Source organism: Hermetia illucens, chromosome 5 (assembly GCF_905115235.1).
Source record: "Hermetia illucens chromosome 5, iHerIll2.2.curated.20191125, whole genome shotgun sequence".
NCBI classification, from domain to species: Eukaryota; Metazoa; Arthropoda; class Insecta; order Diptera; family Stratiomyidae; genus Hermetia; species Hermetia illucens.
The window spans coordinates 57,004,859-57,032,762 of record NC_051853.1 but is presented as its reverse complement, the minus strand read 5'-3'; the positions used below and the strand labels follow the sequence as shown (position 1 = coordinate 57,032,762).

The following is a 27,904-nucleotide window of genomic DNA, read 5'->3' as shown; positions in this document are numbered from 1 at the left end:
TCTGATAGTTCTCCAACGGGTAGTATGAAATTTCCAATAAAAATAACTTTGCCATAGATGGTCCAAAACCCGTTTGAGAGAGGAGAGAAAAGTGACTATAGTCTGAATGGTCGTGCAAAGTCTAGGCATTTTGAGTGTAAGTTGGGTAATCTTCACTTAGGCTTATAGTATTTACTGTTAAACTGCGAAAAACGAATGTTGGCTATCTTCAAATTGAGCGGAATTGCAACTATAAAGATTGGACACTCCGGGGTTAAGTGCGGCAAGATGGTGGGACTCTGGGCAGCATTTTTTTTCTCTAGCGGCACTGTATTTGCAAACCCTGATAAGCCTGAAGATAGTAAATCCGGGGATTAGTGCTTGCCACATCTACAAACCGTAGTCTTATGTCCTGAGTCCCAGAGTATCAGACAGAATATTAATTGAGAAATTTCGGCTAAGAATGAGGAGCTTATAGTATAGTTCGACTTCCGAAAAAGAGGAGAAAGAGGCTTCCTTTGAGCGTCTAATTCGCTCCAGGTGAAAATATAAATACTCTGATAGCACTTTGCTCACACTTGTTATGTGAGGACACGATCTTGGTGATCGCAAGTTTATAGTGAGAAGTCTGTGGATTTCTTCAACTTTCATCGTATCATCAACGGCGGAACATTTAACAGCAATAACATGAGATAGGCAGTTGCAAGACGTCTCAAATTCCTTGCTACCAAGAATACGTTCTAGTTTAGTAAAGAGTAAAAGTAAAGTAGTAAAGAATGCTGGTAAAGCGACTGGATTTACGCGTTTGCATTGAGGAGGAATAGGCATTTCATCAAGGTTCTCAAACCTAAAACATCTGATAAAATTTCACTTCTTGTGTCACCGTAAAGTGCGAAAATGGAAAACAGAAATAGACTCAAGCGTAGTAAAGTCTTGACAATCTAATCTCTCTTTTCATCCCCGCTCATATCTTTTCTGCAGAGCTGCTCCTCAGATTTAGATAAAAGTCCCAGGAAGCCGAGATTCGCAGATTTCCTAAGGGGTGGAAGAAGGAGATAATCGTTAAAATTTCTAAGAAGGGCAGCCATCTTGAGTGTCACAATCGGACGGGTATTTGCGTGCATCCTTTGTTGCAAATGTAGTTAAAATAATCCTGGGACGGATCACAAGACACCTCAAATCAGATCTACAGAGAGCAGATTGGTTTTCGTTTTTGGCCCTTCTGTACTCAAGACATGAATACTTTGTGGTGTGTGGAGTTTAGATCCTGGTTTTACCTGTTCTTCATTGATTTTGAAAAAGTCAATAGGGAATGTATATGGAATGATTTGGGCACTTCGGAGAAATTAACTGAATAAACATGTCATCTCAGGTTCGTGGGATAAACTTCACCCGAACTAATAATATTTGCTATTCAATCGAGACATTGATTCCCCGCAGAACTAGTAACTCCTTTGTCAGGCTGGTAGATAGGGTTGTGAACTCAATCAAAGTACTGCTTCCAATGAAGCAAGCGCGACTACCGTGCCACTTCTCCATCTTCCGTTTTAACTGGGACCAGTTTCGAAAAGGACAAATTGAGCTTTTTCATTTGTTATCCCACTTGAAAATATTCGATGAAAAAAAAAATGCACCCCACCTTTCGCATGTATGGGGAGTTTCGTTAAAATCAACAAAAATTGTGCCGCTTGCTATATGTAAAAGGTTCGTTTTGAGAATGAAGGGGGTCCTAAGTCCGCATCAACTTCCTTTTATATGTAAAAGGATTCTTAGACCACATGCTCTAACAAAATTTCGTAACAATTTGTTCAGCGGTTTTTGAGTAAATCGAGTGTGACAGACAGATAGGTGAACATTAAATCGTTTTTAACAAGGTTTTATTTCACATAAAACTTTCACCTGAAATTGCAAAAGAAATAATTTTTGTTATACTGTGTAATTTAATTCAATAAATCGGATTTAATCCAATTTAGTTTAAGTATCAAAAAAGAATTCAAATAACATAATGAAAAGTAGTACATAAATTCTTTAGTGCATACATTTTTTGGTGCATATATTTTTTACCATACCAGGGCGGGTTTGACGCTGGGCAACCGCGCCCTCAGCCAACTACTGTGGGAAATGAAGCAGTTGTTTGGCGACAAGATTAGCACGAAGCTCCTGTAGTCCTTGTTGTTGCTGCCGGAGGAGGCTCAGGCGGTCCTAATGTGTGCCAACGGTAGCTCCCAAGCAACACGTCTAGTTGCAGCAGCAAGGGCGAAATACACGAGGTGCACGTGTGTCCTGTGATCGTGGGGGCATCTCGAGAAATAGCCAAAACGGCCGAAATGCAGAGGCAAATGGCCACACTCACCCCCAATATGGCCATTCTGACAACGTTCATGAACGCGATGCGTTCAAATGGGCGGACTAGAATGTTTTCGACATCCTCTAGATGAAGTGGGTGGTCGGGTGGTCGACAATTCCACAAGACTTAAAATTAGCGGTAGTGAACTCCAGCTACAGGAAAAGAGACGTAAGTGTAGAATCGCATAGAAACTTTTCGTGGCGCTTCATTTTAGTGAACATCAGTATCCCCATATTGGACGCAGACTTTTTATGGGACTATGGGGTGGGTGCTTATGGAAATGCAGCGTAGAGCCCTGATAGATTCCACATCCTCTCTTAAGTCCTCAGAGGAAATTTTAACCTGTCAAAGCAACTTTTTTTCATTACTTTTGAGGACGTTGAGGACGATCCACATATTTATGCACTCCTCCAAAAATCCTGCAGTCTTACTACCGAATGTAGTATTTCTCAGCCAGTTAAGGATGATGCCCAGCACCACATCAACATTACGTGCCCACCAATCTTCTCGCGTCCTTTACTACCCCAGAAGCTTGTTGTTGCGCGGAAAGAGTTTGAACTACTCCTTAAGCAGGGTATATGTAGACATTCCAACTGCTGTAGGCCATCTTTACGCCATCTGGTCGTCAAGCCTAATAGCAAATCGCGACATACCGGAGATTACCGATGCCTAAATGGTCAGACAATTCTGGATCGGTACTCCATTCCTCTCATCCAAGACTTTTCGCATTACTTAATAAACTGTCATATTTTCTCGATCTTGGACCGCACCAAGGCATACCATCAAATCCAGCTCATGAAGATATTCCAAAGACAGCAATTTGCACAACTTTCGGATTCTACGAATTCATACTGATGACTTTTGTTGTGTGCAATGCCGCGCAAACTTTGGATAATGTTCTGTTCGCTTCCTCCACCGAGTCCAATTATTTGGCACATCACGAGTGCAATTTTTCAAAGCTCTTTACCGTGGCATAATTTTCAACGTTAAAAAGTGCAAAGTGTTCCAACTGCAGTTGAAAATGCACCCGCTACCTAAAATGGTGAGAGGCATCAGAAAATTCTAGGACATGATAAACTACTACCGTTCTTTCCTACCCAAAGCCGCCCACCATCAATTCCTGCTTAACGAAACCCAAACCAAGGGATCGCTGAAGGTAGTGCGTTCACCAGAAGCCGTTTGAGATCACCAAGGTTGTAGGCGCTAGACTTTTAGCATTCTCTCAACAGGATGCACCCCTAGCCATTTTCATCTATGACCATTTCTAGCACCTCGTAGTAGGTGCTGCTCTTCACTAGAAGATGAACCAAAGCTGGCAGCTGTTGAGTTTCTCCTCAAAGCGATTAAATCCTACTCAACGGAACTGCGCTACATTAGCTACCTACGCTGCGTTTTTCGGCAATTTCTGCGACCCAGATGGATGAAGAAGTTAATCAGAGCCTGCAGTCAGAACACAAATACACCTTCAAAAAGTTCCCCATCTTCAGCTCCCCTCCCTCTAACTGCTGCGAGATCTCCCAAAAGTGAGCTAGGCCATATATTCCGGCCGCTTTCCGTATGGAAGATATTGTGCACCCTGGCGTTTGGACAGCACATTCATGTGTTCAATTTCAGATGAAATTGATGAAGCTGAATGAAATTGTTCTGAAAAAAATGTACTGAGGTGAAAAGTTTCGGAAAATTCGTGGTGAACACTATGTCACCTCTTTTTTTATATCATTCAAATTTCTATTCCGGGGCCGGGTGTATCAACTCCTTCCCTCCCCTGCCCCTCCCTCGTCAGACCTGCCAATAGTAGAATCTTCCGTGCTTTCAAATTATTTATTATCTAGGGCTATAAAACAAATTGAGGAATGTGTTCATGAAGTGGTTTATAAAAATACGAATGGAATTTCCTTATTTTGGCAAATACATATAGTATATTTCTGCATTATTCAGAATCATGTATGTATATTGTCTTGAAATCTAAGAACTAAAGTTTGGTCAGTCCTGAAAACAGCGTGTTACCATTGGAAGATTCGACTTTGTAAATTTTCAATTGAAGATTGTTTCAATAATAAGATAAACCCATTTGTCTAAACACTTTGTTGAGCTTAAACAGTTCAGTTACATATTTGAAAATATTATGATTTGCGATGTAGAATCAGACCTTTGGATGAAGTTTCCTTAGCGTTCTTAATCCGCAAATGATAATATCACTTCAAACCGTTAAATCAACGATTGGGTTCAATACAAAAGTTAAGGCTTTTTTACGCGGTGCTACTGTTTTCAATTCATATTCAGATCTGTTGTGTGGAGTAAAAGTCTATATATACATGCATATATAGACAGATGTATCTTTCCTGCCCACTTACTTGTCTTAATGTTCGGTAGTCTCCCATACAATAGCCAAAGATTTCATACGAATTTACAATACTATTGAAGCGAGCTTTGTGTGAAATATCTGAATCATATACATAAGACGCTTCACATCTGAATAGTACTTTTTATAAAAAAGATACAGCTAAATCTACATGGAGGCTTAACGTACTGCTGTGAACTTTGTTAGGTTTGCTGTTCTGTTTTCTTGTGAATGCATATTGAGGGGGAGGGGGGCTAATCGTTATTAGAACTTGTCCCGTAGCTTCGCTGCCGCTACGTCCGAGCCCAGACTGTAGACTTCCATTGTAAAAAGCCACCAAACCAGTTAAACATCGCGTCATAGTCAGTTAGATGTAACCACCATTTGGGCTACCGCACAGTTCTTCGTTACAACTCTCGAAGTCAAGTTGTTTTCAACACGTAGCAAAACAAGGTGTGTCAGTTATCGTCACCCTGTGTAACTAAATAAAATTTCTGCTGTTGTTCATTAATAACGTAGAACTATTATCGAGTTTTCTATAGTCTTTGTTCAATTAACGAGTAATTGATTTAATTGAGTTTGATTTCAACTCCGGGATCATAAAACGAACTAATTAAAGTAGAGAAACCTTACAGCATGTTCTAAGTTTGAATTTCTTTATCGTTCTTAGATAACATTTAAATTTAGTGCGACTTAATTAATTTCAACGGAACTGCATCGACCACAAAAGATGTTGCACAAGTTTATTGGATTATTTGCATTTGTAGCACTTTGCAGTGCTCAAAAGGTGAGTGAGTAAACATACCAGGTTAGAAGAGTGAATGAGTGAATTGTAAAGTCAAACCGTAGTTCCGACTTCCCCCATTTCCTTTCTACATAAGATCCGCGTGAAATGTATGCAGTTCAATGTTCATTCAGATGCATTCACCGATGCATAACAAATCAATAAACCCAGTCCGCTGTTGTTACTCCCTTGGTTTAGGGTTCAAATTCAAACGATATTTGGTGTAAGAGTATGCAACCGGAGGAACTGAAGACATGTGCATATTTCTTTAGGAGATAAGTATGCTCGGAACCGGTAGACATTTTATTTATTTGTTTACATACTCAATACGTCGCACCCACGTACTATAAAAGGAAATACAAGAGACGTTGACGTTGCATGTCCATACTTTTAAGTGTATGTGGAATTAGAGAGTAAATATTAAACTTGGGTTCAAGTGATCAATAAGTGAAACTGGAAAAGATAAAAAGATCACCTTTCGTCTAAGCAACTCATACATATATACACAGCACTAGTATGAAAATGACTTAATTACGTTGTTTGATGTCATTTGCAAATGATTAGTAGGTGTTAATTACTGATGCACGGTTGCAAAACAAACAATACAACAACAAAGGCTCCCACCTTCAGACATACCAACATCACTTCAATTATGGAAACTTTCTTTTCCATTTTCAAACTGATATCGGCAGCCAGAAATTTTTTCTGGGAAAATTAGCGTACTATTGCCAAGTGGTAACAACTTTTCCGAAATGCACTTTCTATTGTGAGAACACACAGACTTACCTGCATCTATGGAAATTCATAGGTGCATATTCATTTCTATTCAAATGAATATTTCAAATAGGAATATGTGCTTAGCAGGTGCAAATTATAATATATATTTTATCTAAGCAGACCGTCATTTACAGGTCTTAATTGTGTTGTACGATTTCTCTTGATTTCTTCATCTGTGTGGAGGTAATCGAACCCAAAGTGTGATGAGACGTTTCACCTCTGAGATGTTTGTGCTGCTCGGTATTGCCTTACCTTCGAAACTGAATATCTGCCGGCAAAGAATCCGATCTTCGTTGCTGGAAAAGAGGTTTCAAAATTAGTTATAAACTGGGCATTATTGGTAATCTGGTTTTTACCGGAAACTTCTTGTATTTAGTTTGCGGAGAATTTATTCCTTGATTGTTTTTAGGTGATATGAGAATTGATTGTCCCGTGAATGATCAAATATTCCAGTCATGAACTCATGCCAGTAATATTTGTTCACTCTATGTGTGCTAAAATTTAACACAAAGGAAAAGTTGGCGGTTATTTATCCCATACTTTGTAAATATTATTCAGAAATTCCACAATCTTTTTCGTCGGGTACGCAAACTATTTTTAAAAATCATTCATCAGTCAGCAAACCTTGGAAACGCTTTTTCTACCTATAATTCTTCGTATTCATTTTCTTTTCTACCAAAACCGGAGAACTATGGCCATGGTTATGATAAAAATTTTGAATTTCCAGAAGATATTGTGTAATCATAATGAAGAGACTCACCGGGTTTGGGCGTGGCACTCGAACCTGCAATTTGTGTTTTGTAATAAACAACAATCGCTCAAGCATAGCAAACCAACTGACTCAGAAACCGGCAAATAACTATCTATAGGTTGAGCTCCCGCCAGAGATGTAAGTATGCTAATTAGCAGATTGTAGAAAAATGTTATTGGCGCAAGCCATTTAGTTGATGGATTCACGCATCAGCGAATTTCTTTAGTAGAAAAAAAAAGTTTTGCAATTCTTACTTGCATAATTCAAGAGAGTAGTAATAATAAACCCAAAAATACAAAGAATTTAATTTGGAATTAAATTGATGATATGGATGCGCCGGTGCGGAAATTATCACGCTAAAGCCTTAGATGACAAGGAATCTGCCTTCTGATAAGTGGTGAATGATTGCGCTTTTCTATATTGCAATTTGTAATGACATGGTGGAAGACTATCCGAGTGGATCAAGGTCAACTAGACTACCAAATCAATACAAATGGCATCCAACCAGTGGTCCAAAGTTCGTTGGGTTTCATTATAATGAAGCTGTGGAAGATAGTTTTTCTCAGTTTCCAACTTTGTTTTGGTATGTCTAATACGGAAACAATAATGTTTTAACTTTGTCTCCGGCTCTACTTGGCTTCGTTTTTCAAAAGTTTGATAACACATCTTTTCTACAGAAGCTAATGTTCTTAAGCCTCATTCAGCTTTGTAGAGTGGCGCTTCCTATCATTTCCTTTGGCAGTACACTTCAGGAGATTCTCATTTTTTGTGTTCGCTTTGGGACTTGATATCTCGTTGGAGATTGCCTTCCAGAAGTTTTCGAATATATGGGCGTTTGTGGCTATACTTTGAAAGGTATTGCCACCCGAGCTTCTGAGGAGACCCTACCTCCCTACGTCTATGCGAAATGACAATCTCTCCGTTCATTTATTAAAAGAATTTTAATATTTTTTCTTTTTCGTTGAGATGAAGCGACATGTGAGGTGAAACTGCGCCTATTTCGTCCTCAATATTTCATCCTCAATTTATTCACAAATTTCAAACGAGGAAGATTGGATTCTCGCAATTCCTTTTCATTTGATTTGATTAGTCACTTTGTTTTCTGCGGCGGAGAGCAGGTTGATGTTTCTTTGCTTGAAAGTGTACGATGTGCGGAAGTTTCCTAGCACAGTGAGTTACGCAGGTTGACTATTTTTGCAGTTGACAATTTAGGGAAAAAGGATTCATCATGGAATGGTTGCTTTATTTTGTATTTTTCATTTTTGTGAGTGTTTTCATCATTTAAATTATTTACTATTTAATTTTTGTTCGTCCCTTTAAATATTTTTGCCTTTTGATGCATCTATTTTAACAATTTTTTTTTTGATTTTGAAACTCTCCTAGCCAATTTTGTTGAGTTGAATTGAGTGCCTATATTTTTGGTTACTATTGAACGTGGTTCACATCGTTGGAATCCATATTTTCTTCGGTATAAAGTATAAAGAGATTTGCCGATTGGTGGTAGTGGCGAGCGATCGACCCAGAAAGTGAATTGGGTTCCCAAATTGGTTTTGTATTCGAATGTGGCATACAGTTAAAATCCAATGTTGAGGATCATTGTCATTGTCAGTCATTGCGATTAAAAGTAACATAGCTCTTAACAAATAAAATCTAGTACATCATACTTCGTCCTTTTACTTACTGTTTATCAAAGTTATACTATATATTTTAATATATCCAAGAAGGAGGAAAGATAATGCAAAATATTGAATGAATTTTCATAGTGTGGGAATACCTGGTCTGGGAGGATGGAACCTTAAAGACCCCACCTCCTAAAAATCGGAGGCCAGAGAAATATCGATTGAGGATGCGATCCCGTCATGGATCTTACCTTTCGTAGTAACAATCGAGTTTCGAATTTTTGGGATTCATTTAAGGGGCCCAGCTGTTAAATTTCCACTTCGAGCACTTTTTATGCTTTAGGTTTTGGTGCGATCCCAACCAGCCGGATCGAGGACACGCGGAATGTTGTTAACGATGTGAGAAGGACTGAAGTGTCCAAGATAGTCCAACTATCCAAATTCCTGAGCTTGGCTCGCAGAAAATCACATAGGCCCGTTTCCATGGGGTACTTCAGTGGATTTGCAGTATTTACGAGCGGAACTTCACGGTCAATTTAGCCATTTCTTTATGTTTGCCCTTCTAAATTGACCTTGGTTAACTTGGATTATTTATTCTTTGGTCGTTTCGTAGTCTATTAAATAATTACAAAATTCTTGGTGGGGGTTTTTGAGTAAAGCGTTTATTATCGTGGATCTTTCGTCGTGTCAATGCCTCATGCCGATCCTTCGGAAATTCAAGGTCAAAGAGAGTTTATTTTTAACCTACGTGTCTCTGTATATGTTGCTCTTAAAAGTGGAGATTTACTACACAACGCGCAAACGTACCCCGTACGTATATATATACATATATAAGTATGTCTCTATATATTCATATTCCCCGCGTGGTCAAATAGAAAATCTATCTAGTTGTCCACACTGTTTTCTTCCCTTACAGCACAGCATTTTTAATGGTTTACTTGATGAATGGTCAAAATTTACTTGCAAGATTTACTTTGAAAGTTAATTCTAATTCTTCTACTACTGCCCTATGTCTATTTTAATTTTGAAATACCCTCAAGTCAATAGGGATACTGGTTTTCTCATTGACTGTACCTGGCAGCCGTCTATAAAAAGAGTCAATTCGTCATCAGGAATTATAACAATATTCTGAATAAATTTTGTAATTAGGAGAAGTTGTAATCCTGCTATTGTGGTAAAATTTTACATAAAAGATGTAATTATGCGCTGAACCACGAAAATACCAAGCACCAATACTTGCTTTCACCAACCAATAAACAGTTCAACCTGAATTTTGAATTAATCCAAAAGGAAATTAGATCATAAGTTTGTGCTCAGGTGGCCGGGGGGGGGGGGGGGGGGGGGGGGGGAAATAAGGATAAGCGACAACAATTAACAAGATTTTTAAGGAGTGATTTGGAAGAGAGTAGTAACAGTGTTTCAGGATGGAACATCGTCTTTATATAATATATTTTTTTTTGGTTGATGCCACAGGTAGGCTTACACTTGTCAGACTTACCCAGCTGTACTCTTGAGAGTAAAGCAATAGGTTGATTCAATGGTTGTGGTATTCGTTATTTTATTGTTTTCTGTTTTTCGCTCAATAAATATATCTAACAATTTAATACTTGTTGAGAGAATTGAGCGAGTTTTCAACGTCATCTTTGGTGCAAATGTCATCCACATATCTCCTCTAAAATTTCGGTATTGGAGCGAAAAGGGTCGTCGCTTCTTTGATCGGAATACTCTGAGAACCTCGACGTCAAAGGACACCGAGACTTCATTCTCATCGAATTTCTCTGAAGTCACCTGAAGGAGTTGGGCGAATTCACTTGAGTTCTTGGTCAATTATTCTGAAACTCTTTCTCCATATTTTGGATTTACTTGATTAACCCTTTTCCATCATTATATTGAATGGTATTTGGATTTTAGAATCTGTCCTGGTGCCCGCTTCAAGCAATATGATGTTTGTAGGCGATATATGGCTGAATGAAGCCCAATGGACACGATTTACCATACCGAACCGGCCAGGCCAGTAAGCGTATTACCACTTTGGCACTTCGATGAAACTGAGCTGCGTTAAAGTGCCATTGACTTGGCGAACGTTAGCGGTCAAAATTCTTCTGTTTTGTTGTTTGGCTTACGTGGTTGTTGATAGTTAACCTGAATGTTCATTTTGCGTATCTCTATTCACTCAGTTGACTAGGAGGATTCCCAAAAGAATAACGGAGATTTCCGGGAATTTTTCTTTACGAATTAATTCCTTTACAAACACTGCTCGACTTCCAGTGACGTTTCTCAACATCTTTCAATGAGAAACTGCTCCCCTTCGATTTCGTAGCGGTGAATCGGAAATCCACTTCTGCACAGTTACCAACAGTTCGCGATATTTCTTCTAGAACCTTTCTTTTCGTGTTCACTAGGTATATAAAGTATATTATGTCCATTCTCAGCAGTTCTATATATTGTTCTAAAAATGCCTCTCTACTTTCAATTCGATGGTGACTTTTCAAACTTGTTGAAACCTCCATAGACTTTCGCGCTTTGCCGCCCATGATACAAGATGCTAACCTAAAGTAAGCGTTTTATTTTTCTATTGAGTTTAATTTAATCATAGATTCTATTGGAACGTTCGATCTTATTTGTATTTGTGTTCTTTTTATATAGTGCTTCACTCACTGATACAGATGCAATAGTACATTTCACTCAGAACTCGCATCAAAGTGTAGAATAGGTAACATATTTTCTACCTTCATATCTTCCAATGCAGAAAATTGGAAAATAATGTGACGAGTTAAAGTGAAAATTTTTTGTAACTTCTGAAGAAGGAATTCAAGAACAGTTGATTGTTTCACTTTCTTTAGCTTCTTCGAATTTGTTCAATGGTACGCCATGCATTAATTTAGCAATCTGTGAGTCAACAAAAAATTACTTTGAGATGTTTTCTATCATAATCATCGGAAGTGAAGAATCTTCGCGAGGCGGTTGTGGGACCTTTAAGATGACGGATATAATAATCTTTCCTGATAGGTCAATCACGGTTGAAAAATTCGGGTCGGGGATGTTTTTTGGAAAACTGACAATGTTATTCCAGACGGATATGAAGAGGACGAGACGGTCTTGATATTCATATACATGTATCATATTATACTTTACATCCCCAGACCTCAAAGAATAAGTCTTTTAAGCAAGAAATCTGTCCATTCTTGCATTGTGTGCCATAGGCAGCAAATCGTTTTAATAGTCTTATCAGAGGATAGCGCAAGAGCCTGAGTGCTTAGAACTAGCGTTCCCCTTCATTTCCTGACCTAACCTCCAATTTGGTATAATCGTAGGTAATGGTACGTGCTGTTTTATTTCTTGGGCTTTTATGTTTGAGTTCGGCAACGTTTAATTAATCGAAAGTTAACTGAATGTCCTTCGCATTGGTTATTTTTCATATAATGATTTCTTGGTTTGCAATATCTCTCGATTCTTTTCTGCAAGATTGCCTCCAAATAATATCATAGTAATCCCGAAATAATATTCACCTGCTTCGTTTCTTTTCTGACTTCTGCATAAGGTTCATTAGATACACCTGATCTACCGTAAATACCATAGATTAGATTATCTATGGATATGTATATTTTTGTATGTCGCATATACATATATACAGACTAATAAATAATTTTAATACAATTACTGAAAGAAAAGGAAGAAAATTCAAGAAATCTCAAACGTGACAAATGCCAACAATTTCAAATATCTCAATTTGGGAGAAGTGGAAAATGTATCTCATTATTTGATATAAGAACACATACGACATACGAGCTTGTTTCATGAGTTTTTTTACTTTTACCGTATTTCAATTATATTCATTTGTTACCGTTAAACTTGATGTGAGAACAATACATTGTCTGATTTAAGACTTGGGGAAATACAGCTTCCCTCTCAAGCTATCTATCGTGGGATGATGCCAAAGAAAAAAAGTATATCATTAATTGTGGTTTTCTCACAAAAGTACATTCGTGTCTGCCATTATTTAATAAAATTGTACTAATTTCTCATAATTTAACCGGAAGTAGGAATATATTTGTGTAGGGTTATGCATAGTTATGCATAGTTATGCCACTTAACACTGTTTCCAAATATTGTTGTCATTTTTCGGACAATTTAATTTAATTTTTTTTGTGGTGCTCATGTCCGAAGGAAGGTATGCATGTTTTCGGAGAGATTTTTGTTGACTTGAGTCTAGTAAGAAGGGTCATTTTAATATTAAGACCGGTTTTTTTTTAAACCCATGAAATTGAAATTACGCATTCCGACAGACAGGCGACTTTAGATTTGGGCGAGCTGCAATATATAATATTTTCAAACCAAAAATAGAAGTGTTTGTTCAGTTTAGTTTAAAATAATGCTATAATTGAGTACCTCAGGTTCAGTGCCGGCTTAAAATACGAGTTTGTAATGAGAAAGCTCCTGGTCGGCTCCAAAGGGTCCTACCATTAATATTTTGTACTGATATTTTCTCTCCTTGCATAAGAAAGGCTTAGAATGAATGAAAACAAAACCACCTAGAAAGGTGAATACAATTTTGAAAATGTTGATTTATTTTACTATCAAAGAACATAAATATATTTGACGAATCGAGGTGGCGAATCAAATATGGTATGTAGTGTGTTCCACTCACAAGTTTAAGGCTGAATTGCCTTGTTTCAGGCAGAAAAAAAATCTGAAACTTCTTGAGGAGGAAGGTCCTATGTGAGATATTGGAAGCACTTTGTATTGGATATGAATTACCTGGAACAATGAGCCGAAAATTTCCTCCAACATGAGCCAAAAATGTTGAACATGATAGAACTACAAAGATTCCAAGTGAGAAAGGGTGGTCACCCACAGCCAATGGACAACGTGAAAATATCCAGACTAGTTTTCAAGGCGAAAAAAAAATGTACCAACGGATATCTCCCACCCCTGTACAGATATGACTCGGAATGAATGACAAACATTCTAATTCGTAGAGCTTTAGATAATATACCTTCGTTGGTTTCTATGTCTTTTCTTTATTTTTCCGTTTATATTACGTTTGAATAAATTTCACAGTATGTTGTAGTTGCGTGGATCAAAGGTGTCGAATTAATTTCAATCCAAAAGAACGATTTTGTCAACGGTAGTTACTCGGATTGTTTTTGTTTGAGCTGAGTTTTTTTCACGCGGAATTTATCTCACAAGACGCAGAGAAGAGAGATCGCGGTAAGATCAGTTATATATTCATAACTAAATCACGGTTATTTAAGTTAAGTTATTTGAGGTTTCTAATATTTCTGGATCGTGCTATTAGTGGTTTGGAAGTTTCTTCGATTATCATTCAAGACTGAATACTGCAGCACGATTGAAATGTACTGTTTCCTTTTCTTGCTTGTATGAAGTGATCAATGCAGCAGTTAAATTAGATGAAACGGAAATGGATTGAATAGTGCGGAATTCCAATATTAGGTTCGTTTCTCGATATGATTTTAATTTTCCGTTGATATATTTCATTCTGGAATAACTTTAAGGTTTGGGTATAACTACAGTATGAAGAATAATTCGAACTGAGTTGCGGACGATTTCTACAGATCGTACATTCTTGACATTGTTTAAGGAGGTAGATCGTCAGCCTCTCACTTTCGCTGCTCTGGGTTTGAAACTTAGCCATCATGGGTGTCTGTGTCTGCCTCGGTGCTGCGAGCTTGCACATCGCTAAGTGTCATGATGTTGACACTGAACACCAGATTCCTCCGTTGTTTCTCCTTTCTGGGCTAGATAGATAGATTTTACGTACATAGTATGGTACATATGAATTCAGTTGGCATATATTTCGACTGCTCCGCCCTTCTCCTCTTAGCTCCTTCTCTACGAACTCACTACTCATTAAAGGAGCATCTTAATTAACTTAGATCATGAGACGCTCCATCTAAGACAAAAGGTAGTATTATGTGGACATGGATTTAAGCAGCGGAATGCGTGCACATTTAAGTCGCTAATTTGATCCACTTTTTATAATTTGTCCAAGACTTATCGATTTTTAACGTAATACTGATTAATTGTCATTTTTTAATCAAGCCTTTTGCCAGGACAAAGTGTGCAAAATATGCAAATTGTGCAAATCACATGAGAGGAACAGAAGTGCCAAACAACCCGACCTTTATCCCCGAACTGCTTACTAAGGAGCCCAAGATAATAAAGATCATGCCTATGGGTACTTCGGCTCTGATAGAACTGAATGGCAAAACATTTTACTATAGAAATCTTTGAACGTTTTGCACACTTTTGCCCTCATGATTGACAATCGCCAGTTTGGATATCGATTTTGGGCACCTTCAAGCTTCCTAACCAAAGCCTTCAGCACTACCATAGACCTTCATTAGGATTCAACTTGGCAGTTGTAGCAAGCATAAGTTTCATGATTTGATCTTTCCGATTTTAACTATTTTGCTTATCCGGCGACTATGTTTTTGTTTTCGCATTGATTTTGGTATTATCATTCAAGTTTCTCGGTTTCACTCCCTCTTTATATTTAGCTTTGAAGAGCGAAGACAATAATATTTGAAAGTCGTCAACCTTCTTTACCAATCGCACCATGCAGAAATATATGACAAACTTTTCTCTTGGGAAGTAGTTGTTAATGGAAGGATTTTTCTGGAGATCCAATTTGAAAGGAATATGGTCAATCTGTTTTCTGATTTAAGACTGATTCGTGAAATGAATCAATCAATAACCAATTTTGTTGAGAGGCCGAATTGAATTACACTTCCCTGTAGTATGTTTCGCTCCACAGGCTCAGCAATTATGAAATTGAAATAATTACAATAGAATGAAGTTAATACTGCACACGGAAGTCAATTGCAGACATATTTCCGGGCGACTGCTTGCGGAACTTAAGGTGTTGTTACGGACGAGAGTGATTATGGTATTTCCGGGCTATGTTGAACTCATTTTGATGATAGGGAAGGCCGCTTTCCCCACATTATTGAAAGTAGTTTGCTATGTACACTGTGATTAGCAAGCTTATTGAAAGGTATAAAGATGCTGGACCTTGACCCATGCTTTTAAAATATGTCGTTTATTGGCTTGGTCTAGATGGCGGTGTTCGAATGTTTATTTTTCGAAATTTGTTAGTATGCTAAATGAGAGTTCCTCTTCAGATATCAGAGTGGTTTTTATGCACAAAATATGGCAGCTTTAGTTCACTCACATTTTTTTTAGTTTTCTTAGTTACTTAAGGACAACAATTTTACTATTGATTTTTCTGTTCAGCGAGTTCTTCTGTTGAAAATGTGAATATTTCTTACTGGTCATGAAGTTAATGTCATGTTTGATATATTTTAAGAATTCCTCTTGCTTTTTGAGAATTTTACATTACATTTAAAGACTGTTTACGAATTCAAATTCCTAATCCCACTACATATATATTACAGTATTTCATTGTGATATTGATTTCTATTTGTCGCCCAAAATGGCGCTCAACGAGGGGACCAATTATTCGTTAGATTTCTTTGTAAATCTGTGGAATATAATTCAACTCTTTTTCTGGAATATAGTTTAACTATTTTTCTCGACTAGGTTCTACCTGCCTTTTTGCCATAAAAGAAGTACTCCTGTTTTACTTTGCAGCGTAGAGTTTTTCTACTTTCCTAGGTAGTATGCCATGAAAGATTGATGTTGTGCATGTGATACTGATTTGAGATTGAAGTGTAGACTTTACAAGGGAAGACTTTCGAACGTCCCTGCAGATGCATTCAGCCAATGAGGTTGGAATTATCTTGTCCTAACCTTTGCTATATTGTTTGATATTTAGGTTTTTAGGCTTTAGGTTTCGTAAGTCTCTGGAATACTGACATTATCAGCTGGAGGCTAAGAAAAAGTAGAGAGCGTAGAAAGGAGTATTATAGCTAGGTACTATGCTTGACCGTCCCGAATATTTCGTTCTTTCTGGTTTCAGATATCAAACATAGAAGAAGAGATGTTTCAGTTTCGTTTATTATGATGAATCGAAGAGACGAGAGGAGACGGGTATACTGTTGAAAAAAGAAATAGGCCGTTTAGGACTGTATGAATTTGCCTCAAATACTTCGTTTCTGGTCAAATTTGTGATGTCAAACAACGAAGACTATGTTAACGCCAATTTTGTGGGGATTTGGTTTTGAGTTTTTTTTTGTAAGTTGAAAGGGACGGATACAACTTTTGGTTGGATAGCGGGGACGTACTGGTGGTTGTCGCTAATAGTATATCCTCATATTATTGTTGGATTTCAGAGAAAGGCGTGGGGCGATTCTCACGTCTTTCTTCTGATGTTTGCTCATTTTATTTTCTTATTCTACGGCGAGTAGCCAACATTTACATTCAGTAGAGCTCTCAAAGTCTATTTTTATAATGTAAAGCGGTATTGGTAATTTATTTATAAAAGGTCTGCACGTAGAAAAACTTTCCAATGTTTTAATGATGTACACGCAGGATCCATTATATTGTTTGTAAAAGGAATGCTTTTAGACTTTTAATAAAATTTTTAAATAATTATAAAATTTTTGTTACAGCATTCGTGGATGAATTTTCATGCTATACTGGAATAAAACTGTTCGAATTTGAAATCTAGTAAGGGTTGCTGAATTCATATCTGAAAATTATGCTATTGTTCGAAAATTCTGCATATTTATGTGTACACACATTTTTCCTTTCCGTTCAACTCATTAAAAAAGTTATATTGCCCAGTTAAATGCCTGTCTTTTCAGCAGATATGATATTAATTATTGTACTGCCAGCAAATTGTTAATTAATTTATCGGGCTATAACTACATATATGTCCATATACATGTGATAAAATATTGAAATAATTGGTTAATTATAACACATTGCCCCGTAAAGATAAGGAAAATATTAACTAATTAAAGGTTAAAGTGAATACGTATATAACAACTTCTATTGTGAGTCGTGCAGTCAAAAGTGGAAGAACTTAACAAGGTTTTACCTGAACGTTCAACTCTCATTGCTTATTGAAAATGTACAAAAATAAATGCTTAAGGAAAAATTAGTGAACAAATTCGAAATATAATAGAAACAAAGCAATATGCTATTGGTCAATTTGATTGGAATCAATTAATTATGATTTGAAAAATAGCTTTTATTCGGGAGAAATATAGCCCAAATTTTCCAGTGACTTTCCTCACACTTTATTCTTGGTTTGACTCAAAGATAAAGGGTATTTAAATATTGTAGGGAATTTCCACATATGCCTATTAAAGCATAGGTATTTACCATTTCAAGGGAAAGAAAACCAGTTCTGAATTTGCATACTGAATGGCATAAAATGATGGGGTAATCAAGAAATGAACAAATGTGTAAACAGCATGTACAGGTAACCTACAGAACATGCCACAATTGCAAGCATGCAGAAGCAGGCATTGAAACATTAATTGTTTAGAAAAATATTTCACAATATTTCTCTATAAGGTTTGATGTATTTCTACATAGTCCACACATTTGTAGAGACGTGAATATCTACATAGCCATATAGTAAATAACCAACTCTTTCGTCACCAACTTGACCTGATTGTTTACTACTTCTTTTGCTTCTTTTTTCGTTACAACTTTCTGTGATTTGTGAAACCGGTTTAGTTACATTCAATTTATTCTGAAGTAAACAGTCACAAAAGAAGTTGTAAATTGACTCAGGTAGCCACAAAACCTGCTAAAAGCTAACTTACTCTCACGTTCTGAGAAAATAGGAATGATCAAGCTAAAGGAACTTGATCATCTTTAATTTATATTGAAATTGAAAATTTCCAGGAATTCAAGATGTTGACAATATGATTACATAATACTATAATTCTAAGAGCTGTTATTTTATTCAAACTATAATTTTAGAATAGGAATTTCGATGCATATTCCTATAAATGATTATATCAAATTTGAGTAGAGTGTAATGATGGCAAAATGAAAGTATAATACTTTTCTTAAAAAACGTTTAATGTGATAGTTTCGTCAAAACGATAAATTATTTTTGCTGTGATTTCAGTATAATGGTGACGGAATCTAATTAATTCTTGACAAAGTTTAACATTTAAAGATTGGACTTATCCATATGAAAAATCAATTTCACTTCTAGATGGCTTCGAAAAGATGACAATGATGTTTTGTTGTAGTATCAGCAACTTCCTTTCAATCACAAATACTATATGAAAGTAGCCATACAACAAACAAATGGCTTAAAAATATCTTAAATTAAATTATCGCTAATTAACAAATGAAGTTAGTGCCTTGTCATGCGCAAACCTCTTGAGATTCTAACCGGATATGGTGAAGAAGTGATTGAATTTTGTTCCAAGAAATTTAAAACAGATTGTTGTGCTCCAGTTTTTAATTTAAATCCCTTTCATCTGTTATGAATGGATTTAGATTAGAAATATTAGCTTTTTCTGCGAAATACACATATTTGGGTTTTTCTTTATTTGATTTTAATCCCAGAGCTTGCGAATTCAATAGGGTTCCGATACTTTTTGCTGCGCTAATGGGATTCTTCTTCTTTTTCTTCAGGCGTTGTCCCGTTCACAAACGGGATTGAATTAGATAAAGGGTATTATTGACAAATTGGATTAGTTGCAAATCAGGTTGATCATTGGTAATATGAACCGTAAATATATTGCACAATTTAGGTTCAAAGACCTCCTGGGAAACTCCTAATGTTACGGTACAGTACTGAGTACAAGTGTGAGAATTTTTTCTGACATGGACGTGTCTATTCTCGAAGAAAGTCAATACCAGTTTAATTATAGGCTGGCAATTCGTGACAAAACATTTCGTATAGAAGTCCATTTGTCCACACCAAATCGAAAACTTTATCATGAAAGTAGCTGAGAGCATGCTGCGTTCCGGGTTTATAGTGGAACCCGAATTTATGATCGGAGATAATTTCCTTGAGTTCCCTATGCTGAACTATACGAACAGCCCACACTTTCTAAAAAGTATTTCCAGGTTAGATATGAGGGAGATTACCCTAAATTTGAAAGGCTTTTTGAATGTGCCTTTTTTATGGACTGTTGCAATTTCCAAGTACTACTGGTCTTAATTTTGCAACATTTGTGAATCAGAAGGATTTGACTCAGACTCAGACTGTGGCATGCACAAGAGAGGAAACAGTAGAGTTGTTTGGTTTTGGTACGGCTTTAAGGGGGTTGGATTACCGCAGATTGGTGTATTGTTTTCAGTTAGAGCGAAGTTGCGGAGTTTAAACTTGTTCGTGAACTTATTCACTTGACAGAACACGTGAAGGCCGGGTTCGGCAAGGGCCAATTTTCGTGACAATTCCTTTTTATAGAGTTTAGTTACTATCTCTTGGATTAGAGTTTCGTTTTAACCGCGAAATTATTTGGCATGCCTGGAAGAGTTTTGCAGCATTTTATTAGAAAAAATCTATTTGATTCTATTTGACACCAGTGAGTAGTCTTTAATTGACTGATTACGTGGTTTAGTGTTGCCACAGTAGCTGTGCTTTGAACCAAAGTTCCCGCCAATTATGAGGTGATCAATTCTTAACTGGAGGTTACTTGTATGTAAAGTGATATGATCAGAATTTTTTCCCGGTTTAGTTTTAATAATTCGAGCTACAAGATTGGAGATCAAGGATAGAGATATGCTCACTTTGTAGATTCTTTTTAAGTAGTATTACGGTGCCTGTGTTGTGATTGTCGCGGATGTTATTTTCGGTAATATTTACAAGATGACAGTTGAGAAAGCGATGCCGTAATCTGGATAAGATTTGACTTCAAGATGTGGACCGATTCTTGGGTTGTGGCACAATGTGCGCCGAATATCAGAGATCCTTATTAACCCGGGTGGTAATTCGCCGGATCTCCAGCAATATGGTGGTGTTGTATATTGGATGGGGCATTTAACACGAGGGTGGTTTTTAGTGCATTTCACCCATGGGACAGTCCAGTGTTATGTACATGAGTGGCCTCGAATGTGGTAATAAATAGTATCGATTGTGCCTTAATAAGGATAACTGCATTTTCTTTATAAAGAAATTTATGATTTTTCTTCACAAAATTGACTTTGAACTTAGTGAGGGATTGCCAAAATCACAACCGGTAACAGCTACGACCTTAATCCTGCACGGTTGTTGGCAGCCAACAGAGCCTATTTCAGCTTACAAAAACTGTTCCGTTCGAAGCGTATCCCCAGAGGGTCGAAGCTCTTACTGTACAAAACAATGAACTTGTCAGTCGTCATGTATTCCTCGGAGACTTCTGTTCTTAGCAAGAAAAATTGCAAACTCTTGGCCGCGTTCGAGAGAAAAATCCTCCGAAGAATTTTTGGCCCCCTACATGAGGATGGATTATTCCGTAGTCTACGCAATGACGAAATCTATGAGCGATACCATATCCGTTAAGCTGTTGATAAAACGCGGTTCAATAGGATGCGGTGGGCGGGTCATTTAATCCACATGGATGAGGATCCAGCCCGAAAAGTCTATAAGGGCAAAATGTATGGTAGAAAAAGAAGACGAGGCAGACCCTTCTTGCGATGGCGATGGCGTAGGCCAGGAAGTCAGGGGGGATGTTTGAAATTCCAGTTATTAAGGCAGGCCTAGACCGGATACCGGTTGTTGCGCCGCTGATGGTGATGATGGGTAAACTAGATGCAGCCCTCTTATTAGTAGGGTTATTGGAGGAATATATGTTGTAGATTGAAGGTACTTATACATTTGCCTCGCAGCTCTCACGTCTTTTAATGAGGCATTTCAGTCTTTTAGGCTTTCCAAAAAGCCGGTCCTTTTACTTTACACCCAGTAATTGGGTAAATTTTCACTTTTTAGGCAAATACTGCTTACGCAGGAATTGAGAGCAACGACTTGTTCGGCACTTGTTTATGCGTCTGCCGTATGAAATTCAACTCGCTTCCGATGCTCGCTCGCTAAGGATGACTTCGACTGTGATAATTCGTTTTTCAACACTTTGAAATGTGTGTTCCAAAGCGTTCGCAGTTCTTTCGAAACTTTGTTTCAGAGCCATACAAGCATGAGATGAATATGCATTTTGTAAATCTACAAATTGTTTTGCCTGTGTGTTTTACTGGACTGTAGAGCATGCAGGAGAAAGAAGTGTACTGAGTTGGTTGCTTTGATTCGAGATACGTAAATTGTTAGTATGCTTTAAAGTTTTGGTTGGGGTCTTTTTGGCCTTGGAATAAATTTGGTCTCTGTTTTATTGACGTGTAGTCCGGCATTTTATGTTTTGATTGTAAATAGAGAAATGTTTCTTTGGCGTCAGGAATCATTCCCACGATTAGACTGACGTCTCCGAAGGTTACTATTTGAGTCCACTCATGTAGTGGCAGTGTTCTTGAAGTAACCGTATTCTAAACTAAGTTGCAGAAACATAACTATTAGCATATCGTCTTATTTTAAGGTTATCTAAATTCGAAAGCCTTTAGTCAAGTTGCTACCAATTTTTACTTCGGATGCCATATTCGTCATTGATGCTGCCTCTCTCCTGAATCGTAGTACTGTTTTTGAGTGGAGGTTAAAATTAGAGTGATAGAAGTTTAAACCTTTAAGGAAATTGATTAAACTTAATCTGACAAAGCCCGAAAATTGGTTTCGTGTCACTCTCATCCCAAGAACTTTTTAAACAAATTTTCTTAATTTATATACTAATATATACTAATTACTGAAATTTGACATAGTGCCGTTTTTGATGGTTGCGATAACGAGACTCGTGCGGTTTCTGAAATTCTAGTGTCTAACTTGTCTCTCTTCTTTGTTTTCGTTCTTTGGTCTTTGTGTTTGTTAAGCCTTACAAGAGGAATTTATTTGGACGTGGGCTCTGTACCTATATTTGTCACCAGAAATTTGATAACATTCTCTTACTGAAAAGAATACCAGTTTTTTTATATGATATGATTTATTCGTAGCCTTTGTTAACAGGAGGCGCTTATAGAGCGGAACAAGTACCTCAAATTGTTCCTACCTCTTTGAGCATTTTCAACAACTTCCGTAATTGAATTGCCACCACGAAGAATAGCTTATTGCTAAATTTTAACTGAAGATGGCTTATGATGGCTTTTCTAATTTACTTTGGCAAAATATATGGAAAGGAATCCTCTAATTAATTAAGTTGACAACATTCCAATGCCAATACCCAAGGGTAGAAGAATAGCAATTGATGATGGATTGAGGTAATCCCCTCTATGCAGTAGTTTCCTTTCAAGTTATTTGCAATAAATTTTGAGTTTTGATTTAGTTGTTGAGATGGATACTTCGATGGCACTGAAGTTTTTCTTTGCAGGGTAGCTTGGACAAAGTAATGATATCGTTCCTACTTTCCACGTTTTTTGACCACAAGGGCGAAGATGTTCGTTGTTAATGTATTAGTTAATTAGAATGCTCGCTCATATAGGGCATTCAGGCATTTATTCAATTTATGCCGTGAATAGTGTGGGAGTCATTGTAAAGCAGGACGGGTGCTAAGTATCCGTTTTATGTCCAACAAGCTCTACGATAGATAATCCAACTGACAGCCATTTTTTGGGACCAGGATAGATGTCGGGAGCACTATAGTGACACTAAGAGAGAATTGACTGAGGCTTCATTTTATAAAGGATCTGGGTCCCTAATATTACTGCTGAAACCGAAACATATTAAAACTTCTACTGTGTTGAGTACAAGGTGACCTTTTTAGAAAACGCGACTACAACCGCAACTCCAATGAACTTAACCATAACATTGAAGACATATATAGGATCTAGATAGCATCCTGTATTTACGCCCCCATTGTAGAGGATAGGAGAAGAGTCTGCCTGTATATGTGAGTCCTTTTGATCAACAATTAAGGAGCGTAGGGATAGCTACTTTCATTGGGGTGCTGCGAATTGGCTGAAACTAGCCCCGAATCTGACACCTTTTCACTTTGTACATTACCCTACGTATAATGTCCTATCACCTTCCGTGTGGACACTAGCTAGAGAATTATCCAAAAGCTATACTATGAATGTTACCTATTTAGAAATGTCCAAAATCAAATCAAATCAAAAATGCTTAACATAACACAGCATTCCACAATGAAGTCAATGTTCCCTTGGTGAGTGTTTACCAATGACAGCATGCCACGTGGAAAGGTGTTAGCAGAACATTCAACAAAGTATTTTTCGGACATTTGTAGGATTCTGTACTTGAACATACTTTGATCATTTACTATCCGTGTTACAGAAAGACTACACATATTACAATTTACTACTAATTAAAACTAAATAATAGTTTAATTATATATGTCTGGACATTCCATTGTGGCCTAAGCATTCTGACGACAGCTTGAGAGGTTAATGACATACATTTTTGGTTTAAAAATATGTTATTCTAGATGCATTGAACTTCTTTTATTTTCTTATTTTTGTTATCGGTTTCAATTTAGTAATCATTGCTCCTATGTACTAACTGTTATACATCCTTTTAAACGTTCGATTCAAGAAAGGCTGTTTAGCTAATTTAAGAAGATGGGGTAAAGGTAGTATTTTCAACCCCTCTCCGAGAGGAGTGAAAAGTTTATGGAAGCGAAGAGGGAGTCGCCTCCTCTTCAAAACCGATGCTAACTGGTGGCGGCCACCCCATTTAAACGAGTATTGTAACTTTTTAACGGGGTTAGAGAGAAGCGACCTTCCCTTTCTCTTGTTCACTCTCTGCAACGTCTCTCATCATTTGTTAAGGGGCTGGGGTAACCGCCACGAGTTTTCATCGGGGTTGAAAAGGGGTACCTCACCTGCCTTCTTCAGAAACTCCTTACCCCTTCCGGGAATCGGGATGAATATTCAACCTTTACTGAAGAAAGTATTAACAGCTGAGATTAAAATTCATTAATGTTCCATCTAAACTTATTTTTAATTGTTTTACCTATTTTAAACAAGATTTTTTTATTTTCCACGGTTCAGTGAAAGCTGCAATGAAAATCAGATACGTCCATTCATATAATGAATGAATGAAATTCAATAAACCTCATATACGGGTATATTACGCCCTTTCATCGTCACCAATTAAGTTTATCATCGTACATGGCTTAGATAGATAGTTATCAAGTGATCAAGCACGGAAAGAAAATTATATCTCACTATCCCCATATGTAGTGCGATATAAGCATGAATAATTCAAAAGAAATGAAACCTCAAAGGTCACGCAATTGCCATACATAGCAATTGCTTGTGATGATGGTCCCAATGAATTCCGACACATATATCCATTCCGTTAAACGTATTTAAAGTTCAAACATAATATAATTAATCGAATCACATTTATGGAATGCTCGTGACTAACGACTCAGTCGATGCAGCAATAAAAACTAGGAATACCGGCTAATTAATAATTCTATGTCGGTATGGAGGGTTGAGAGAATATCTGAAGAGGCGTTTTCCTTCAGAATCATATTTTCCACTGCGAGAAGCCATTCTTGTGAGTTAAAAGAAAAATTAGATTTTATTTCTGTTACGATCTGGGGGTTAATAGATAGCTCAATTCTGTGTAGATGGCCGTGAATGAAGTAATAATTAAAATAGAAATTGAAACTGATGTTCTGCATTTAAATACATCTGCTATGTAGATATTTAACCAAAATTTGCCTGTGTGGTAGGTATTTCGTTTCCGTTTAGGATGGAAATGTATAAATAAGTGAATATAGGCAATACTGCAATTATTCATTTATTTAATTGAAGTCAAAGAAATATTGCATATACATTTTCTGATCTACATATGTAAATTACAAAATTATATAATTTTTCAAGATACATTTTTCGACACTATAAAATTGTGGAGTTGTTGATCGAATGTTGGTGGTCTGCAATATATTATAGACCTTCCATATAGTGACCTGGGGAAAATACTTCGTTTCAATGGTAATACGCGTATGATGGATGTGTTAAGCATAGTAATTTGATTACGCTTCATTGCAGTTGCATGCATGCAGCAAAGCACATGAATATTCAGCAAAATAAGTTGACACAAGTGACCGTCGTATATGTTACGATATCAATCGGCGTGATGAATTTAATAAACATTCTTTTGAAAAATTGTTGCAAAGTCATTCTGCAGATTTAGTTGTGCTATTTTGCAATTAGGGATAGTCTTTTAATAGCTACTACAATTATTTACTAGTTACGTGAGTTGAGTGTTAGCATCATGACTTGGAAACTTGTGAATTTGGACCAATTTCTGTGGGCTTTGAATTATTAGGTGTAATAATCAACAAGACAAAAAATATAATTTATATATTATATTTTTGAACGCAATAGATTCTAAATCTATAAGAGACAGAGTTTGGCCAGCAGAAACCTGGCCTTGGAGAGAAGTGTTGACTGCTTAGTTTTTTCCGAGAAGCTTGCACTTACATATAGCTCTAGGGTAGCGACCATCAGTGATTCTGGGATAGTGGTTACACTGTATGGCATACCTTGCTAGGGGATTTTCGTGTTTTCTCAATGTGTGACCTATTCACTGCCAAGATTCAAACTTCGCCATTGGGAATGGGGTTTGCTCGAGAGGTCGTGAGAATAAGAACCTGTGTTAAATTAATATAATAATCACAATGAATACTAATACTGGCATCCTCTTGCACCGAAATGAAGTGCTACAGCATATTTCATAGGTTCTTGTTAGACTATTGCGCGATAATTTAATAATAAATTCACAACTCCTTAAATGAAACAAATTGAATTTCACTCAAGACAAGGGCTCTAGTCCTCCAATTATAGGATCACCCGGTGCAGCATCATAACCCCTGATTCATATTTGACATTTGTTGAGCATGTGATTTACGGATTTTGGTTTTCGAGCCCACCTTCCTTCGAAGAAAGGAGTAAGTCTTTTCAATTATTTAGAAATACTACTGTTAAGCTTTTAGCTTTCTTGTGGATTGATTAGACCCCAATTATCTAGATTTCCTTCACAAACAGCATAATTGGTTTTGGTCTCGTTAATTTTTATATCTTCGAGAGGGTGCCGAGAGTTTTACAATACATCACTGAAAATAGTTATCGTTCCGATGCTTGTAGTTCTTCTAAATAAAAATAAAACTAGGTAGCTTGCTCCTACTACAATATATTTTAATAGTTAGTAAATACGTATTTCGAAAGCTACTTACTCTCTTTCTCAGTACTTAAGCTAATACATCACTGGCTTTGGCTACCATTTTGGTATGGAACCTAAAAGATTATATATATTATTAAGTCAAGTTGCCTTGATATCAAAGATAGCCATGGAGATGCTGTAAGGTTTCAGTTCAAATAGATCCTTGTGGTACTTCTGTGGTTACTAATAAGAAGCCGGAAAATTCTTTTTCCGCGCTGACGAAGGAATGCCTCGAAGAAGTTTGTTATGAGCCTAATCTTTCGTGATAATATATTAAATTACAATTCAGTGACTGAGTTCCTGGTTTTAGTGTTGGGAACTATGATTTCCTAGGTTTGAACCGAATCTCAAATTGTTAAAAAAAAAACAGATTTTCGGTTCCCTTTCAAAAAGGAAATAAACGCTGAGGAAGAGAACAACTGATTTCCGAAATTTTGTAGTTGTTTAAATTAAAAAATCGTTATCAAAAACACAAGATCCTTCTTTTTTCATTTCACTTGTTTTCTAATATGATCTTAGATATTTCTCTTGGCTCGGAGAATCTCTTCATCAATATATTTGATCCTTTCAAATGTGGGTGTATTGACCTAAGGCTGGATGATTTCACAGGAAATTGGGTCTTCCTTGCATCGTTACAGATGTGCTCTCTGTTTTTAGTTAGAATGAAACCGTGGAAATTGCGCTTGCCCGCTAGCTTATTGATTGGTAGGAACATTTGTATTTGCTTTTTTCAGACAGCGAAAAGTAGTCAATTATTGACCGACTTGTGAGCATTAAAGCAGAATCTGATAAGTCCTCGCTATCGACGGATATTTTCTGAATAGTATTTCTTGTTTTGATTGTTTGACGTCTTGCCTCAGGAGGAGTGTTATGAGTTAAAGTCGCAACCAAGGATAAAGTACTTGGATTTTTAAGTCTCTGGCCCAATTTATGAGGTAGTAGGTTTTATTTTATTTACATAGATAGATGGATACTATCAACAATTAGCTAATGCTTTTGAGTTTAACTAGATCTGTTGTTGCGGAACTGGCCTGCAAATTGACTGATGGCATCCTTTTTGAATTTATAATGGTTTTTGAGAAGAATGAAGGTACCTGTGTGGGCGTCATTTCGTGCTAGGAAGGTATTATACTTACACGAATCGCAATAAAAACATGTTTTCATAGCATCGACCCACACGTGGGCGGTGCGTTGGAATTCGGA

The 27,904-nt window shown here is 36.9% G+C and overlaps 1 protein-coding gene and 1 long non-coding RNA gene across 2 annotated transcripts in view; one reads left to right on the top strand and one right to left on the bottom strand.

Annotated features, from left to right (window-relative positions):
• Nucleotides 1-4,960: 4,960 nt before the first annotated feature.
• LOC119657030 (GILT-like protein 1) overlaps nt 4,961-27,904 on the top strand; it is a 31,929-nt gene continuing 8,985 nt past the window's right edge. Inside the window, exons 1-2 of the mRNA XM_038063783.1 lie at nt 4,961-5,120; nt 5,338-5,454. Of these exons, the coding sequence (XP_037919711.1) occupies nt 5,398-5,454 (57 nt within the window). The 5' untranslated portion in view covers nt 4,961-5,120; nt 5,338-5,397. The remainder of the gene's footprint in view (nt 5,121-5,337; nt 5,455-27,904) is intronic.
• On the bottom strand, nt 5,478-7,667 carry LOC119657031. Its single transcript, XR_005250116.1, has 3 exons — nt 6,989-7,667; nt 6,585-6,722; nt 5,478-6,524 (listed from the first exon to the last, which is right to left on the bottom strand). It is a non-coding gene; the product is annotated as an uncharacterized LOC119657031 (long non-coding RNA).